Consider the following 19,092-nt stretch of genomic DNA (forward strand, 5'->3'; position numbering starts at 1 on the left):
GTAGCCAGTAGCTTTTTTCCCGGGGCTGAAATGGCCAACATGAGGGGGCATAGTGTTAAGGTGCCTGGAAATGTCAGAGGTAAGATTTTTTTTTATAAAAACAGAGTGGTGTGTGCGTGAAAAGCACTGCCAGTGGTGGAGCCAGATGCAATAGGCTCTTTTAAGAGCCTCTTAGATAGGTACATGGAGCTTGGAAAAATAGAGGGCTATGCGGTAGGGAAATTCTAGGCAGTTTCTAGAGTAGGTTACATGGTCAGCATAGAAGAGTTGAGGAGAAACATCCCTAGCCAGAGAGTAGTGAATTTGTGGAAATCTTTGCCACAGGTGGCTGTGGAGGACAAGTCTTTAGGTATACTTGGGCAAAGTTTGATAGATTCTTGATTGGTCAGGCATGAAGGGATATGGCAAGAAGGCAGGAGATTGGATCAGCCATGATGAAATGGCAGAGCAGACTCGATAGGCCAAATGGCCCATGTCTGCTCCAACGTCTTATAGTCTAAAACAAATGTGGTCTGACCAAGGTCTTATACAGCCTCAGTATTACATCCTTGCCTTGATATGGCAGAGGCAGATCCCACAATGGCTCCAAGAGAGCTTTGGAGAAAACTGGAAGAAAAATTTGTACAGTTATAGAGAAAGGGCAGTAGGCAGAGGGGATGGTTGAGCAGACTGGAAGTTGCCCTGAGAGAGAGCCAGCACAGAGGTAATGGGGCCAATGTCCTTACTGAATGGGGGACAATAATTATTAAAGTGTAAATGGTGCATTTTACTTCACTTAATTACACTTGCGGTCTGAAGATTGTGTGAAATAATCTTTCATTTTTTTCTCATTTAATATTTGGAATCCTTTACTCAAGTCTGGCTGTTAACAGTGAGAAAATCCTTAGCGACACACGAAAGAGGCCCCCCATTCCCACTACCCACAATGAGGCTGCTGCTCACAGACGTTGTGAAGGACTGTGCAACAATGGCAGGAGAATGGTCAGAATCAGACTCAACACCACCTTCTCACGGGCAGTGGGGATGAGCAATAAATAGAATCAGATATATTACCACTGACCAGTGTTGGAAAATGCACTGTTTGTGGCAGGGGTAGAGCACTTTCAAATTAGTATCTGTAGCAATGAGAAATAAATTTTAAACAGTGTAAAAAGAGAGTCCCATGTCAGCATGACACTGCTACAGCATGAAATGTTGGAGTTCAATTGCAGCACTGTCCATAAGGGGTTTGTACGTTCTCCCTTTGGAATGCATGGGATTCCTCCAGTAGCTCCAGTTTCCTCCCACAATCCAAAGACATATCAGTTAAGTTAATTGGTCATTGTTAATTGTCCTGTGATTAGGCCAACTATAGATGGGTTGCTGGGATGAATGACTCACTGAGTCAGAAGGGATGATAGAGACACAGACAAAACAGTGAGATGGTGAATGTTAGAACCACGTGGCAGGAAACATGTCAAGTGCAGCATAAACTGATCCATTTGCTTTCTGAGCCTAGAATCAGCAGCTCAGGGTTACTCAGTTACTGCTTCATGTCAACATTATCGCTCCTGCTAGCACAATCATAATTCATGGCAGATGACACCAAGATTGGGGGGTGTAGTGGACAGCGAGGAAGATGATCAAAGCTTGCAGTAGGATCTGGACCAGCTGGAAAAATGGGCTCAAAAATAGCAGATGGAATTTAATGCAGACAAGTGCAAGCAGTCGTACTTTGAGAGGACCGACCAGGGTAGGTTTTACAGTGCAGCACTCAGAGGATCAACCAGGGTAGGTTTTACAGCGCACGGTAGGGCACTGGGGAGTATGACAGAACAAAGGCATTCAGGAATACAGGTCCATAATTCATTGAAAGTGGCGACACACACAAATAGGGTCATAAAGAAAGCTTTTAGCACATTGGCCTTCATAAATCAAAGTACTGAGTACAGGAGTTGGAATGTTATGTTGAAGTTCTATAAGACATTGGTGAGATCTAATTTGGAGTGTTGTGTGCAGTTTTGGTCATCTACCTGCAAGAAAGATGTCAATAAAATTGAATCATATGACTGGCAGTTGTCAGGAAATTTGTTAACTGAACAGCAGCAGTTCAATGTAATACATAAATATTAGAAATAAACCAAAGTAAATATTAGAAATAAATCAAAGTAAATACGCATATTGAGCAGATTAAAAATAATTTTAAAACAGAAGTGATATACATTAAAAAAGTGAGGTCGTGTTCATTGGGTTCAATGTCCATTTAGGAATCATGGCCGAGTGGAAGAAGCTGTTGCTGAATAGTTGAGTGTGTGCCTTCAGGCTCTGTACCTCCTTTCTGATGAGAAGAGAGCATACTCTGGGTGAGAGACATCTTTAATAATGGTTGTTGCCTTTCTGAGGCATTGCTCTTTGAAGACATCTTGGGTACGATGCAGGCAGGTTCCCAAGATGGAGCTGACTAATTTTACAACTTTCCGTAGCTTCTTTCAGTCCTGTGCAGTAGCTCCCCCGCCCCCCCATACCAGACAGTGACACATCCTGTCAGAATGCTCTCCACAGTACATCTACTGAAGTCTTCAAAATCGACAAGCCAAAGCTCTTTGAACTCCTAATGAAATATAGCCACTGTCTTGCCTTCTTTATAGCTGCATAGAGGTATTAGGACCAAGTTAGATCCTCAGAGATCTTGACACTCAAACTTGAAATTCCTCACTCTCTCCACTTCTGATTCCTCAGAGGATTAGTCTGTGTCCCCTTTTCTTACCCTTCCCGAAGTCTACAATCAGTTCTTTCACATTACTGACATTGTGTAAGGTTGCTGCTGTGACACTACTCAACTAGCTGGTATATCTCGCTCCTGTACACCCTCTCATCCTGATCGGAGATTCTACCAACAATGGTTGCATGATCAACAAATTTATATATGGTGTATGAGCTATGCCTAGCCACACAGTCATGGGTAGAGAGAGAGAGTAGAGCAGTGATCTAAGCACACACCCAAGGTGCAACAGTGTTGCTTGTCAGTGAGGAGATATTAACATAGAAACATAGAAAATAGGTGCAGGAGCACGATTATCATCAATCCACAGATTGTGGTCTTCCATTTAGGGAGTCAAGGATCCAATTGCAGAGGGAGGTTCATAGTCCCAGATCCTGTAACTTCTCAATCAGGATTGTGGGAATGATGGTGTTAAACATTGAGCTACAGTCAACTAACAGCATCCTGACATAAGTGTTTGTGTGTCCAGGTGGTCTAAGGCCATGTGAAGAATCATTGAGATTACAACTGCTGTCAACCTATTGTGGCAATAGGTCCAGGTCCTTGCTGAGGCAGGAGCTCATTCTCCCATGACCAATCTCCCAAAACATTTCATCACCATAGATGTGAATGCTAATGGGCAATAGTCATTAAGGCAGTTCAACTCTTCTTGGGCACTGGTATAGTTGTTGCTTTTTTGAAGCAGGTGGGAACTTCTGAGCATAGCAGTGAAAATGTCCTTGAATACTCCCGCCAGTTATTTAGTACAAGTTTTCAGAGCCTTACCAGGTACTCCATTGGTTCACCCTCCTTAAAGACAGCCTAACATCGGCCTCTGAGACGGAGATCACAGTGTCACCGGGTGCAGCAGGAATCTTCACAGCTGTAGTTATATTCACCCTATCAATGCGGACATAGAAGGCGTTTAAGTTCATCTGGTAGTGAAGCATTACTGCTATTCGTACTATTGTGTTTCGTCTTACAGGAAACGGTGCCTTGCGAACCTTTCTGGAGTTGACTTGCATCCGATGTCGCTTCCAACTGCTCCCGGAATTGTCTCCTCACTCTTGAAATAGCCCTCAAGTCATATCTGGTTTTCTGTACAGGCCTAGGTCACCAGACTTAAATGCCACAAATCAAGCCCTCAACAGACGACAAACCTCCTCATTCATCCACGGCTTTTGGTTTGGAAATGTACAGCAAGTTTTCATAAGCACAAACTCATCCACACAGGTTTTAATGAAGTCAGTAACAACTGCGGCATACTCATCCAGATTCAAAGATGGACCCCCGAATACAGTCCAGTGCACTGATTCAAAGCAGCCCTGTAAGTGATCTACTGCTTCTCTGGTCTATATCTTGTTGATTCTCACTACTGGTGCTGCAGTCTTCAGTCTCTGCCTATACTCAGGGAGTAGAAGTACAGCCAGGTGACCAAACTTTCCAAACTCAGGGCGTGGAACAGCACGGAAGGCATTCTTGATGGTGGTGCAGTGCATTGTTTCCTCTGGTACTGCAAGAGACTTGATGGTAATTGTTTAGTGACTTTCAGGCTGACCTGGATAAAACCCCCAAAATGACGGTGAAGGTGTCTGGGTGTGCTGTTCTGTGCACTTCGATCCCATTGCTCGGGACATCTAAAGCCTGCTTGACGTTGGCCTGATAGTGATGTATACCACTACCAAAATTATCACAGAAATCTTCTGCAGCAGGTAAAATGGATGGCACTTATTTGCAAGATATTCCAGGTCTGGTGAGCAGAATTAGGACATCACTCATATATTTGTGCACCAAGTTGATCACGAAGCACACACCTCAACCTTTGCTTTTGAGAGACTCAGTGGACCCATCTTGACAGCGTATCATAAACTCATCAATCTGAATTGCTGTGTTCGATACAGAAGGGGTTAACCAGCAGGATTCCATGAAACAAAGGATGTACACAGTCCTATTGTCCCTGATACATCATCCTAGATCTGAGATCTTGGATTTTATTTACTAGAGACTGCATTTGCCAGCAAGATAGTCAGTACTGGGAGTTGAAAATCCCATTTCCTTCGACACACTTGTATCCCCAACTTGCAGCCACACTTCCTACACGGAATCCAGCGAGAAGATTGCCACAATCGACATTGTTTCTGTTGGTTTTAAGCAGCAATAATTTATTTAATGGCATTATAATATCTTTGGTTTGTAAGGTTGTCATAGTAGGGTGGTAGTGGGGATAAGCTCCCACTACCTATAAAGTGCTCCAAATGGCATGTGTCTCTTACAGCCTCTGACAACCAAGTCCAACTCTTGGCCTTCACGTGTGGCTTAGCTACTAGGCCCGGAGAACTGTTTCTACTGACAAGAGAGGGGGCAAAGGCGGACCTCTGGCACCTCAAAACCAGTTACTACGGGCAGGTGGGCTCATCAGCCTTGGAGGGCAGCCCGCCTAGGAGAAAGAAAACTGATTTTAAACCTCCGCTGCCTTGCAGCCATACCCACCGGGAAATGCTTCAGGAGTAAACTCCCAAGGAAGAAATCCAGAGCCAGAGTCCCTAAGGCAGTTTATTGTTGTTTACAACTTCACTCTGGGAACCTCTGCGACGACAGTGGTGCCAAGCTGCATGGGCACTTGCCCTTCCCTTGGACTACATCAGTGACGTGGAGAGGGGGAACCTGCTGCATGGTCAACAGCCGGTTCTTCAAATCTTCCCGCCCAGGCTTGCACCCTGGAGAGGACACAGTCCACGAGAGGCGCAAACCCCATGGATCCCCTGGGATCAACGGCTGCCTACTACTACTAAAATATCTTTATCGACTGTACTAACCTTCAGACTATTAATGTTGCCAGAGTTGAGAAATGGAATGACAGGAAATGGTGAATAGGTTAGGACTTTATTCCGTAAAGCAAAGGGGAATGAGGGGAGATTTGACAGAAGTATACAAAATTATGAGGGGTATAGATAAGAATCCTTGTGGTTTGTGTTTAGACAACCTTGACCCTGCCTTGTGATGCTGGATCCTGGACTTCCTGTCAAATCACTGGCAGGTGGTAAGAGCAGGCTCCCTCACCTCCACCCCTCTGACTCTCAACACAGGAGCCCCTCAGGACTGTGTACCAAGTCCCTTTCTTTACTCCCTGTATACCCACAACTGTGTCACCACCCACAGCTCTAATCTAATTAAATTTGCCAACAAGACTACATTGATTGGCCTAATCTCAAACAATAATGAGGTGGCCGACAGGGAAGAAGTCATCTCCCTGACACAGTGATGTCAAGAAAACAACCTCTCCCTCAATGTCGCAAAAACAAAGGAGCTACTTGTGGATCACAAGAGAAATGGAGACAGGCTAACTCCTATTGACATTAATGGATCTGGGGTTGAGAGGGTAAACAGCTTCAAATTCCTCAGCATCCACATCATCAAGGACCTCACGAGATCTGTACACACCAGCTAGGAGGTGAAAAAGGCACAACAGCACCTCTTCCTCAACCACCTGAGGTGAAAGTTTGGTATGAACCCCCAAATCCAAAGGACTTCCTACAGGGGCACAATTGAGAGCATCCTGACTGGCTGCATCACTGCCTGGTATGGGAACTATACCTCCCTTAATCGCAGGACTCTGCAGAGAGTGGTGCGGACAGCCCAGCACATCTGTAGTTATGAACTTCCCATGATTCAGGACATTTGCAAAGACAGGCATGTAAAAATGGCCCATAGGATCATTGGGGACCCGAATCACCCCAACCACAATCTATTCTAGCTGCTACCATCTGGGAAACAGTACTGCAGCATAAAAGCCAGGACCAACAAGCTTCGGGACAGCTTCTTCCACCGGGCCATCAGACTGATTAACTCACACTGATTGGAGTGTATTTCTATATTACATTTACTGTTCCATTTATTATAAATTACAATGATTGCACATTTAGATGGAAATGTAACAAAGATTTTTACTCAAGTATGTGAAGGATGTAGGAAATAAAGTCAATTCAAATTAAGAAACTGCAAGGGTAAAAGGACCCTCACGGCAGTGAACCAGACATAATTAGGGAGCTGAAGGTAAAGGAACCCTTCGGAGGTGGTGATCAGAATATGATAGAGCTCAATATGAAATTTGATATGGAGAAAGTAAAGGCTGACATAGCAGTATTTCAGTGGAGTAAAGGAAATTACAATGGTATGAGAGAGGAGTTGGCCAAAGTAAATTGGAAGGAGATGCTGGCAGGGATGAGAGCAGAGCTGCAATGATGCGAGTTTCTGGAGAAAATGGGGAAGGTGCAGGATAGATGCATTCAAAAATCCAAAAAAATACTCAAATGGCAAAATAGTACAACCACGACTGACAAGGGAAGTCAAAGCTAAAGTAAAAGCCAAAGATAACAAAACAAAGCAAATCATATAACAAAGCAAAAATTAGTGGGAAGATAGAGGATTGGGAAACTTTTAAAAACCTAAAGAGGACAACTAAAAATCATTTGGAGGGAACCTATCAAGTTCCACTTTAAATATATCCAATAACTTGGCCTCCACAGTCGTATCTGGCAACGAATTGCACAGATTCACCGCCCTCTGGCTAAAGAAATTCCTCTTCATCACTGTTCTAAATGGACATTCCTGAATTCTAAGGCTGTGCCCTCTGGTCATAGATACCCCCACTATAGGAAACATCCTCTCTACTTTTAGTATTTGATAGATTTCAATGCAAATTCCCCCCCCCGCCATTCTTCTGAACTCCAGCAAGTATAGGCGCACAGCTATTAGAAGCTCCCCTTTCATTCCTGTAAACCTTTTTTGAGGATATGACGAAACACATTGATGAAGGTAGAGCAGTAGATGTGGTGTATATGGATTTCAGCAAGGCATTTGATAAGGTACCCCATGCAAGGCTTATTGAGAAAGTAAGGAGGCATGGGATCCAAGGGGACATTACTTTGTGGATCCAGAACTGGCTTGCCCACAGAAGGCAAAGAGTGGTTATAGACGGGTCATATTCTGCATGGAGGTCGGTGACCAGTGGTGTGCCTCGGGGATCTGTTCTGGGACCCTTTCTCTTAATGATTTTTATAAATGACCTGGATGAGGAAGTGGAGGGATGGGTTAGTAAATTTGCTGATGACACAACGGTTGGAGGTGTTGTGGATAGTGTGGAGGGCTGTCAGAGGTTACAGTGGGACATTGATAGAATGCAAAACTGGGGTGGGAAGTGGCAGATGGAGTTCAACCCAGATAAGTGTGAGGTGGTTCATTTTGGTAGGTCAAATAAGATGGCAGAATATAGTATTAATGGTAAGACTCTTGTCAGTGTGGAGAATGAGAGAGATCTTGGGGTCTGAGTCCACAGGACACTCAAAGCTGCTGCGCAGGTTGATGCTGTGGTTAAGAAAGCAAATGGTGCAATCATGGTATTGAGTTTAAGAGCCGAGAGGACCCCACTTGGAGTACTGTGCTCAGTTCTGGTGCCTCACTTGAGGAAGGATGTGGAAACCATAGAAAGGGTGCAGAGGAGATTTACAAGGATGTTGCCCGGATTGGGGAGAATACCTTATGAGAATAGGTTAAGTGAACTCAGTCTTTTCTCCTTGGAGCAACGGAGGATGAGAGGTGACCTGATAGAGGTGTACAAGATGAACAGTGGAAAAGATCGTGCGGATAGTCAGAGACTTCTTCCCAGGGCTGAAATGGCTAGCACAAGAAGGCACAGTTTTAAGGTGCTTGGAAGTAGGTACAGAGATGTCAGGGGTAAGGTTTTTACGCAGAGAGTGGTGAGTGCATGGAATGGGCTACCGGCAACATTGGTGAAGGTGAATACGACAGGGTCTTTTAAGAGACTCCTGGACAGGTATATGGAGCTCAGAAAAATAGAGGGCTATGGGTAACCCTAGGTAATTCTAAGGTAAGGACATGTTCGGCACAGCTTTGCGTGCCGAAGGGCCTGTATTGTGCTGTAGGTTTTTTTATGTTTCTAACCTCTACTGGAACTTCTCCAATTCCAACACATTTTTTTTCTTAGATAAAGGGCCCAGAACTGCTCAGAATACCCCAATTGTGGTCTGACCAATGCCTTATAAAGCTTCAGCAGTACATCCTTGCTTTTGTATTTTAGTCCTCTTGAAACAAATGTTAATATTGCATTTACCTGTCTTACCACTAACTCAACCTGCAAATTAACCTGTATGGAATCCTGCATGAGGAATCCCAAGTCTCTCTGCAGATTTTTGAATTTTCTCTCTACTTAGATATTAGTCTACATTTTCAAATGAAGATTGGATAGGTACATGGATGGGTGGAGTGTGGAGAGTAGGTCGATGGGACTAGGCAGACTAATAGTTTGGCATGGAATAGATAGGCTGAAAGGCCTGTTTTTGAGCTGTAGTAACCTACTACTCTATGACTAATCAGTACACTATTGCAGACAGATCTTTGTCAAAGAACCATTTGCACACAATCACTCAAAGAGTACTCGCATTGAATTCAATAAAATACACACCTACCTTTTTGCTTTTTAAAACGGTTTGCTTTGTCAAAGGATACAGGACCTTTGGAAGTCTCCAGCTGTTTAACATCATAATGGCCTGGTGCAGGGGCACAACCTGAAACAGGGAAAGGACATCCACATCAGTAACAGAGCTCGTACAACCAGGAACAAAACTGCCCTATCACTCTGTCCATGGTGCAGGCCGAGACCCTTCATCAGCACTGGAAAGGAAGAGACGCCAAACGCCAGAATAAAACGATTGGGGGGGGGGGGAGAGGGGAGGGCAGAAGAGGACAAGCTAGTTGACGCTGAGACCAAGTGAAGGGGAGGGGGTGCAAGGGAGGAAGAAGTGAGGAGCTGGGAGGTGATAGATGGAAAAGGTAAAGGGCTGAAGGAGGAGTCTGAAAGGGGAGTGGACATAGAAACATAGAAAATGGGTGCAGGAGTAGGCCATTCGGCCCTTCGAGCCTGCACTGCCATTCAGTATGATCATGGCTGATCATCCAACTCAGAACCCTGCACCAGCCTTCCCTCCATACCCCCTGATCCCTTTAGCCACAACGTCCATATTTAACTCCCTCTTAAATATAGCCAATGAACTGGCCTCAACTGTTTCCTGTGGCAGAGAATTCCACAGATTCACCACTCTCTGTGTGAAGAAGTTTTTCCTAATCTCGGTCCTAAAAGGCTTCCCCTTTATCCTCAAACTGTGACCCCTCGTTCTGGACTTCCCCAACATCAGGAACAATCTTCCTGCATCTAGCCTGTCCAATCCCTTTAGAATTTTATATGTTTCAATAAGATCCCCCCTCAATCTTCTAAATTCCAACGAGTATAAGCCTAGTTGATCCAGTCTTTCATCATATGAAAGTCCTACCATCCCAGGGATCAATCTGGTGAACCTTCTTTGTACTCCCTCTATGGCAAGAATGTCTTTCCTCAGATTAGGGGAACAAAACTGCACACAATACTCTAGGTGTGGTCTCACCAAGGCCTTGTACAACTGCAGTAGTACCTCCCTGCTCCTGTACTCGAATCCTCTTGCTATGAATGCCAGCATACCATTCGCCTTTTTCACCGCCTGCTGTACCTGCATGCTCACTTTCAATGACTGGTGTATAATGACACCCAGGTCTCGTTGCACCTCCCCTTTTCCTAATCGGCCACCATTCAGATAATAATCTGCTTTCCTGTTTTTGCCACCAAAGTGGATAACCTCACATTTATCCACATTAAATTGCATCTGCCATGAATTTGCCCACTCACCTAACCTATCCAAGTCACCCTGCATCCTCTTAGCATCCTCCTCACAGCTAACACTGCCGCCCAGCTTCGTGTCATCCGCAAACTTGGAGATGCTGCATTTAATTCCCTCATCTAAGTCATTAATATATATTGTAAACAACTGGGGTCCCAGCACTGAGCCTTGCGGTACCCCACTAGTCACTGCCTGCCATTCTGAAAAGGTCCCGTTTATTCCCACTCTTTGCTTCCTGTCTGCCAACCAATTCTCTGTCCACATCAATACCTTACCCCCAATACCATGTGCTTTAAGTTTGCACACTAATCTCCTGTGTGGGACCTTGTCAAAAACCTTTTGAAAGTCCAAATATACCACATCCACTGGTTCTCCCCTATCCACTCTACTAGTTACATCCTCAAAAAATTCTATGAGATTCGTCAGACATGATTTTCCTTTCACAAATCCATGCTGACTTTGTCCGATGATTTCACCGCTTTCTCCATGGACCATGGGAGAAAGGGAAGGAGGGGACAAGCAGGAGAGGGCAAGTAGGGAGCCAGAATGAAAAAAGGGGGAGGAATTCCCATATGATAGAGAAATCCATACTCGTGCCACTAAGTTGGAGGCCACCCAGACAAAATAGAAGGTGTTGCTCCTCCAAACCAAAACAATCATGGTGTAACAGAAGAACCATGTTTCAAAGACAGACTGCATTCAGCTCCTGCTTTGTAGGTGTGAAAGGATACACCACTTCATGTGCAGACAGGAATCCATATAACCCATGACATCGTCAGACTCCTCGTCACCCTGAGCTACCCGCATCACACCCAATCAGCAAAGCATCACTAACTGTTGTCTCTCATGAGTCCAGATGGCGTTTTCCAGCGCCTTCGATACATAACATGCAGGGTTGGTCAATGTACAGTATGTTCTGCATAACCCGACTGACCCTCCACAGAACCCCCGTCACACTCCCACATCAGCCAGGAGACACATGGTCCTCCAGATAAACACATGTGCCAAGAAGCATATCCAGGCACAGAAGTCAGGCACCATGTACTCAGCCAAGAAAGAATCTGTACAAAACTACAGATGGGGCCAGCCTGCTGCTTAATACTATCACTGTACACTGAAAAACTTGACATTGACTATCACAGCATAGGCCATTTTGGGGTGTATGGGGTGTCAGGGAGGGGTAACACCTCTGGTGGGGGAACATGTCGCGTCCTTTTCAATGCGGTTAGTCCACCTTTGGTCCCCACCTGGCACTCAGCTCTCACCTGTGGCTCCCTGTAGCTGTTTGCATGCGACAGCGGCCACAGCCCAGGCAACGGCTTCGACAAGCCGGCTAAACCAGGTGAGGGTAGCCGATGGGTCTCAAACCCTCGGTGAGATAGGGAGTTGTCTATCCCAGCACGTAAAGACAGACTCCGGCGTATTGAGCGGATGAGACCAATGGAAGGTCCAACGATCAAGAACGCAATCTCTGCAAGCGTCGTGGAACGTGTAGAGCACGACAAGACACAGAAGATGTCCTGGTCATCCGCTGCGCCTAGTCCCACCTCCAGCTGTCTCGACTCTGTCTTGCCACTGGGTCCAGTGGGAATTGGGAAGAAAGAGTGACTGACGCTGTGCAACGCTCCCTCACTTAAATCCAAATCAAGCGCTAGTCTCAACACAAAAGTCGGCTGGTGGTGTAGCGGCATCAGCGCGAGAGATCCCGAGTTCAAATCCAGCCAGCTCCCTTGCACGCTCTCCATCCGTGCTGGGTTGAGCGTCGAGCTAGCAACTCGACCTCGTAAAAAGTACTAATGGTGACAATGGACGAACCTTATAGGCCATTCAGCCCACTATATTGTGTCAACCTTTAATCCTACACAAGATCAATCTAACCCTCCCCTCACACATCATCATCATCAGGTGCCGTGCCCAGTTTGAGCTTTGTCTGCCATGGCCCACACACTCTTGTTTCAGGTCAAGTGGATCAATTCATTGGTATTCATTTCCAGTTCTCTGGCTGCTGTCTCCATCTTATGTCTTTGTCTTCCTCTTGCTTTCTTCCCTTCAATCTTTCCCATAATTACTGTGCATTTTAACTTCTCTTTCCTAATCACATGTCCAATGAAGTTACGTTGCCTTTTCATGATCTCATACATTATTTCTCTTTTTGTGTTTTGCTCTGTTCATGACATCCTCGTTAGATATTCGTTTTGTCCATGATATTCTTTACATCCTCCTCAAAAACCACACCTCTGCTGCTACAATTTGTTTCCTCATGTTACTAGATATTGTCCAACGTTCTGAGCCATATAACATAACTGGATAAACGTAACATTTCAGTACTCTGAGGCTGGTTGTCATGCCTAGTTTAGTATTGGTCAGTATACTCTTCATTCTTGTAAAGGTGTCTTTTGCCATCCCTATTCTTCTTTTGATGTCCAAGTCGCACCTGCCATCTGATGTCACCCAACTTCCTAAGTAGCAAAAGTTCTGTACTTGTTTTATGTCTTCCCTGTTTATTCTCAGCCTGCAGATAGGATTCTCCTTCTTTTTGGATATCACCATACATTCTGTCTTTCTGCAATTGATAGATAGACCCATTTTTGCACTTTCTTCAACAACTATATTAATTAAGTTCTGCAGTTCTTCCTCGGTACTTGCAATTAACAGTATCATCTGCATATCTGAAATTATTGATGTTTTCACCGTCAATTTTGATTCCCAAGATGTCTCTTTTTTTTTGTAATATTGTTTCACTGTACTCATTAAATAAATCAGGGGAGAAAACACTCCCTTGTCTAACGCCTCTCTTGATTTTCGTAAACTGACTCACTTCTCCACCTATTCTTACAGCGGCAGTTTGCTCCCAGTACAGATTTCTGATTAGGCGGAGGTCTTCCGAATCTAGATCTAGAGTTTTCTGTAATATTTCAAATAACTTAATGTGCTTCACTTTATCAAAAGTTTTTCTATCGTCGATAAAACAAACAAACCTTTTTGCACTTGAATAGCTAGTTCTGACAGTATCCTTAACATCAATATTGTGTTTCTTGTTCCTTTGTCTTTCACAAAACCACGTTATTCTTTACCTGTTTCAGCTTGTATCTTACTTTTAGCGCTTGTTATCAAAATTCTTAGAAGTATCTTGGTGATATGACTCATTAAACTTATGGTCCTATGTAATTCACATTCTATTGCTCCAGGTTTCTTAGGAGGAGTGATAAATACTAATTTTTTCATCTCTTCTCGTATTATTCCAGTCTCATAAATGTTATTGATTAAATCAGTAAGTTTTTCAATTCCATAATCTTCAAGGGCGATGATTTGTTCTATTACTAATTCATCAGGACCTGCTGCCTTTCCTTTCTTCATCTTATTATCATCTTGTTATCATGGGTGATTTTAACTTCCCTAATATTGATTGGCACCTGATTAGTTCCAAGGGTTTGGACGGGGCAGAGTTTGTTAAGTGTGTCCAGGACGGATTCCTGTCACAGTATGTTGACAGGACGACAAGGGGGAATGCCATACTAGATCTAGTATTAGGTAACGAACCGGGTCAGGTCACAGATCTCTCAGTGGGTGAGCATCTGGGGGACAGTGACCACCACTCCCTGGCCTTTAGCATTATCATGGTAAAGGATAGAATCAGAGAGGACAGGAAGATTTTTAATTGGGCAAGGGCAAATTATGAGGCTATAAGGCTAGAACTTGCAGGTGTGAATTGGGATGATGTTTTTGCAGGAAAATGTACTATGGACATGTGGTCGATATTTAGAGATCTCTTGCAGGATGTTAGGAATAAATTTGTCCCAGTGAAGAAGATAAAGAATGGTAGGGTGAAGGAACCATGGGTGACAAGTGAGGTGGAAAATCTGGTCAGGTGGAAGGCGGCAGCATACATGAGGTTTAGGAAGCAAGGATCAGATGGGTCTATTGAGGAATATAGGGTAGCAAGAAAGGAGCTTAAGAAGGGGCTGAGAAGAGCAAGAAAGGGGCATGAGAAGGCCTTGGCGAGTAGGGTAAAGGAAAACCCCAAGGCATTCTTCAATTATGTGAAGAAAAAAAGGATGACAGGAGTGAAGGTAGAACCGATTAGAGATAAAGGTGGGAAGATGTGCCTGGAGGCTGTGAAAGTCAGCGAGGTCCTCAATGAATACTTCTCTTCGGTATTCACCAATGAGAGGGAACTTGATGATGGTGAGGACAATATGAGTGAGGTTTATGTTCTGGAGCATGTTGATATTAAGGCAGAGGAGGTGTTGGAGTTATTAAAATACATCAGGACAGATAAGTCCCTGGGGCCTGACGGAATATTCCCCAGGCTGCTCCATGAGGCGAGGGAAGAGATTGCTGAGCCACTGGCTAGGATCTTTATGTCCTCGTTGTGTACAGGAATGGTAATGGAGGATTGGAGGGAGGCGAATGTTGTCCCCTTGTTCAAAAAAGGTAGTAGGGATAGTCCGGGTAATTATAGACCACTGAGCCTTACGTCTGTGGTGGGAAAGCTGTTGGAAAAGATTCTTAGAGATAGGATCTGTGGGCATTTGGAGAATCATGGTCTGATCAGGGACAGTCAGCATGGCTTTGTGAAGGGCAGATCGTGTCTAACAAGCCTGACAGAGTTCTTTGAGGAGGTGACCAGGCATATAGATGAGGGTAGTGCAGTAGATGTGATCTATATGAATTTTAGTAAGGCATTTGACAAGGTTCCACACGGTAGGCTTATTCAGAAAGTCAGAAGGCATGGGATCGAGGGAAGTTTGGCCAGGTGGATTCAGAATTGGCTTGCCTGCAGAAGGCAGAGGGTCGTGGTGGAGGGAGTACATTCAGATTGGAGGATTGTGACTAGTGGTGTCCCACAAGGATCTGTTCTGGGACCTCTACTTTTCGTGATTTTTATTAACGACCTGGATGTGGGGGTAGACGGGTGGGTTGGCAAGTTTGCAGACGACACAAAGATTGGTGGTGTTGTAGATAGTGTAGAGGATTGTCAAAGATTGCAGAGAGACATTGATAGGTTGCAGAAGTGGGCTGAGAAGTGGCAGATGGAGTTCAATCTGGAGAAGTGTCAGGTGGTACACTTTGGAAGGACAAACTCCAAGGCAGAGTACAAAGTAAATGGCAGGATACTCGGTAGTGTGGAAGAGCAGAGGGATCTGGGGTTACATGTCTACAGATCCCTGAAACACAAAATAATCTGCAGATGCTGGGGTCAAAACAACACTCACAACACGCTGAAGGAACTCAGCAGGTCCGGCAGCATCCGTGGAAACAATCAGTCAACATTTCAGGCTGGAGCCCTTCATCAGGCCTGAAATGTTGACTGATCGTTTCCACAGATGCTGCCCGACCTGCTGAGTTCCTCCAGCGTGTTGTGAGTGTTACAGATTCCTGAAAGTTGCCTCACAGGTAGATAGGGTAGTTAAGAAAGCTTATGAGGTGTTAGCTTTCATAAGTCGAGGGATAAAGTTTAAGAATCGCAAGGTAATGATGCGGCTCTATAAAACTCTGGTTAGGCCACACTTGGAGTACTGTGTCCAGTTCTGGTCACCTCACTATAGGAAGGATATGGAAGCATTGGAAAGGGTGCAGAGGAGATTTACCAGCTGCGTGGTTTAGAGAGTATGGATTATGATCAGAGATCAAGGGAACTAGGGCTTTACTCTTTGGAGAGAAGGAGGATGAGAGGAGACATGATAGAGGTGTACAAGATAATAAGAGGAATAGATAGAGTGGATAGCCAGCGCCTCTTCCCCAGGGCATCACTGCTCAATACAAGAGGACATGGCTTTAAGGTAAGGGGTGGGAAGTTCAAGGGGGATATTAGAAGGTTTTTTTACTCAGAGAGTGGTTGGTGTGTGGAATGCACTGCCTGAGTCAGTGGTGGAGGCAGATACACTAGTGAAATTTAAGAGATTACTAGACAGGTAGACTGTCAGACAGCAAGATCTTCTGGAAATGCTTCAAGATCTTGACATAGATGGGAAAGATAAACATTTCTTAAGAAACTTAAGGACCAGACAGCATCTATCAGAATAGAAGGAGAAGTGAGTGAGTATGTGAATATCATGCCAGGAGTCAGGCAAGGTTGTGTCTTTTCACCAGACTTATTCAACCTGTATAGTGTAAATATCTTGAGAAGTATCAAAGACATCAAAGGATTCACAATATAAATAACATCAGATACACTGATGACATCGTACTGACTCAGAAACAAAACTTCAAGAACTACTCACTATAGTGGCCGCAGTAAGTAATTGCAGAGGCCTCGCAATCAACACCAAGACAGAAAGCATCTCCAGAAAGACAAACATCCCACAATGTGAGATGAAGATCGGAACGACAAGCATCAAACAAGTCAACAAATTCAAATATCTTGGCAGCCTAATAACAAGTGATGGCAGGTGTGACACAGATATCAAATACAGAATAGCAATGGCGAAAGAAGCTTTCCAAAAAAATGAAGAGCATATTAACAGACGGAAAGATGAGCACGTACACTAAAAACAGAATACTGCAGTGCTACATTTATTCTATCCTGACTTATGGAAGTGAATGCTGGATCATTTCTCCAGCAATGGAAAAGAGACTAGAAGCAGCTGAATTATGGTTCTACAGGAGAATGTTAAAAATATCACGGACCACACACACATCAAATGAAGAAGTTCTCAGAAGAACCCAAGCAGTTCGATCACTCATACCAACAATAAGAGAAAGACAACTCAGATTCCTAGGACAGATCATGCGGAAAGATGAACTAGAAAAACTCATGCTCTCTGGAAAGATCAAGGGGAGCAAACCTAGAGGAAGACCTCGGCTTATGTACATCAAGAGCATAGCCAGGAGGCTACACATCGAGGAAATGGAAGTCATCCAAAAAACGAAGGATAGATCTATATGGAAAACCATGGTCACCAAAGTCCGCATCGGAGACGGTATCTAGACAGACAGACTAGACAGGCTTTGAGGGTCGGCACAACAATGTGGGCCGAAGGGCCTGTACTGCGCTGTACTATTCTATGTTAAAGAGTTAGCACAATGTCGTAGACCCAAAGTCTCGGTCCCGGCCTCCAGCCCAGACCCGGTACCCCGAACTCACCCACGCTCTCGTTGAAACGTTTCAGCGCCGCTCTGGGAAACGACATTGTGCCGGTGCGGAGCCCAGGCCTACTCCGGAGCCGGCGTCGGTCACTCGGAACTCGGGTCCCGGTGTCTCCTTCGGCCTTCTGCTGCTCCAACCGCCGTTACTTTGAATTTCTCTCACGTGATTCTATTGATCAATCAGAGGAGCTGGTTGTCATCACGTGGTGTGCGTGGCCCCGCCCACATACCAGGTAAGGCCGTGGCCCCGCCCCCAGCCCGCGCTCTCTGCCGCCCCCTGCCCTCCAGAACGGATCAGTGCAGTAGAAGCGCTTCAGAGTCAGAACCAGAATCCTTTATGGACACATACAGGGAATTTGATGCCGGTTTTCAGCTCTGCATGTCTGCGCCCAGCACAATCCCAGGCCAACCAATGGACCATAAGAGCAGAATTGGGCCGTTCAGCCCATCGAGTCTGCTTTGCCATTCCATCATCTCTGATTTACTATCTCTCTCAACCCCAGACTCTTGCCTTCCCTCCGTAACCTTTGACACCCTGACTAATCAAGACCAATCAAGCTCCACTTTAAATATACCCAATGACTTGGCCTCCACAGTCAGCCGTGGCAACAAATTCGACAGATTCACCACCCTCTGGCTAAAGAAATTCGTCCTTATCTCAAGGCCTGGAAGGTCATCAGGGACACCAGTCACCCCAACCATAAACTGTTTCAGCTGTGTGAGTCTGACAAACAGTACCACAGCATTAAAGCCAGGACTAACAGGCTGTGAGGCAGCTTCTTTCTACAAGCCATTAGACTTATAGATTCACATATCTGTGCGTTGCGAAGGAGTCAAAAAACAAAGATTTTTACGCCCTCACATCGTGGGACAGATGTAAGATTTAAATAAATTCAATTCAAAGTCCCTCTATTCTGAGACTGTACCTTCTGGTCTTAGACTCTCCTATTAAGACCATAAAATATAAGAGCAGAATTAGGCCATTTGGCCCATCAAGACTGCTCCTCCAATTCATCATGGCTGATCCATTCTTCCTCTCAGCCCCAATCATTTGCTTTCTCCTTGTATCCCTTCATACCCTGACTGATCAAGAATCTATCAGCCTCTGCTTTAAAAATATTCATAAAGACTTGGCCTCCACAGCTGCCTGTGGCAACGAATTCCACAAATTCATCACACCCCAGCTAAAGAAATTCCTCCTCATCTCCTTTCTAAAAGGGCACCCCTCTAATATGAGGCTGTGTCCTCTGGTCTGAGACTCTCCCACCAGAGGAAACATCCTGTCCACATCCACTCTATTAAGGCCTTTCACCATTCAGTGGGTTTCAATAGGTCATTCTTCTCATTCTTCTGGATTCTGGTGAATACAGGCCCAGAGCCATCAGATGCTCTTCATATGACAAGCCGTTCAATCTCAGAATCATTCTTGTGAACTTCCTGTGAACCTTCTCCAGTTTCAGCACATCCTTTCTCAGATAAGGGGTCCAAAACTGCTCACTATGCTCCCAGTGAGGCCACACCGGTGTTTCATAAAGT

The 19,092-nt window shown here is 44.8% G+C and overlaps 1 protein-coding gene across 1 annotated transcript in view; it reads right to left on the bottom strand.

Annotated features, from left to right (window-relative positions):
- Nucleotides 1–17,684, bottom strand: part of hmmr (hyaluronan-mediated motility receptor (RHAMM)) — a 99,834-nt gene extending 82,150 nt beyond the window's left edge. Inside the window, exons 1-2 of the mRNA XM_072264543.1 lie at nt 17,555–17,684; nt 9,226–9,324 (exon numbers count right to left, since the gene is read on the bottom strand). Of these exons, the coding sequence (XP_072120644.1) occupies nt 9,226–9,324; nt 17,555–17,600 (145 nt within the window). The 5' untranslated portion in view covers nt 17,601–17,684. The remainder of the gene's footprint in view (nt 1–9,225; nt 9,325–17,554) is intronic.
- Nucleotides 17,685–19,092: the final 1,408 nt, after the last annotated feature.

Source organism: Mobula birostris, chromosome 7, assembly GCF_030028105.1.
Source record: "Mobula birostris isolate sMobBir1 chromosome 7, sMobBir1.hap1, whole genome shotgun sequence".
Taxonomy (NCBI): domain Eukaryota; kingdom Metazoa; phylum Chordata; class Chondrichthyes; order Myliobatiformes; family Myliobatidae; genus Mobula; species Mobula birostris.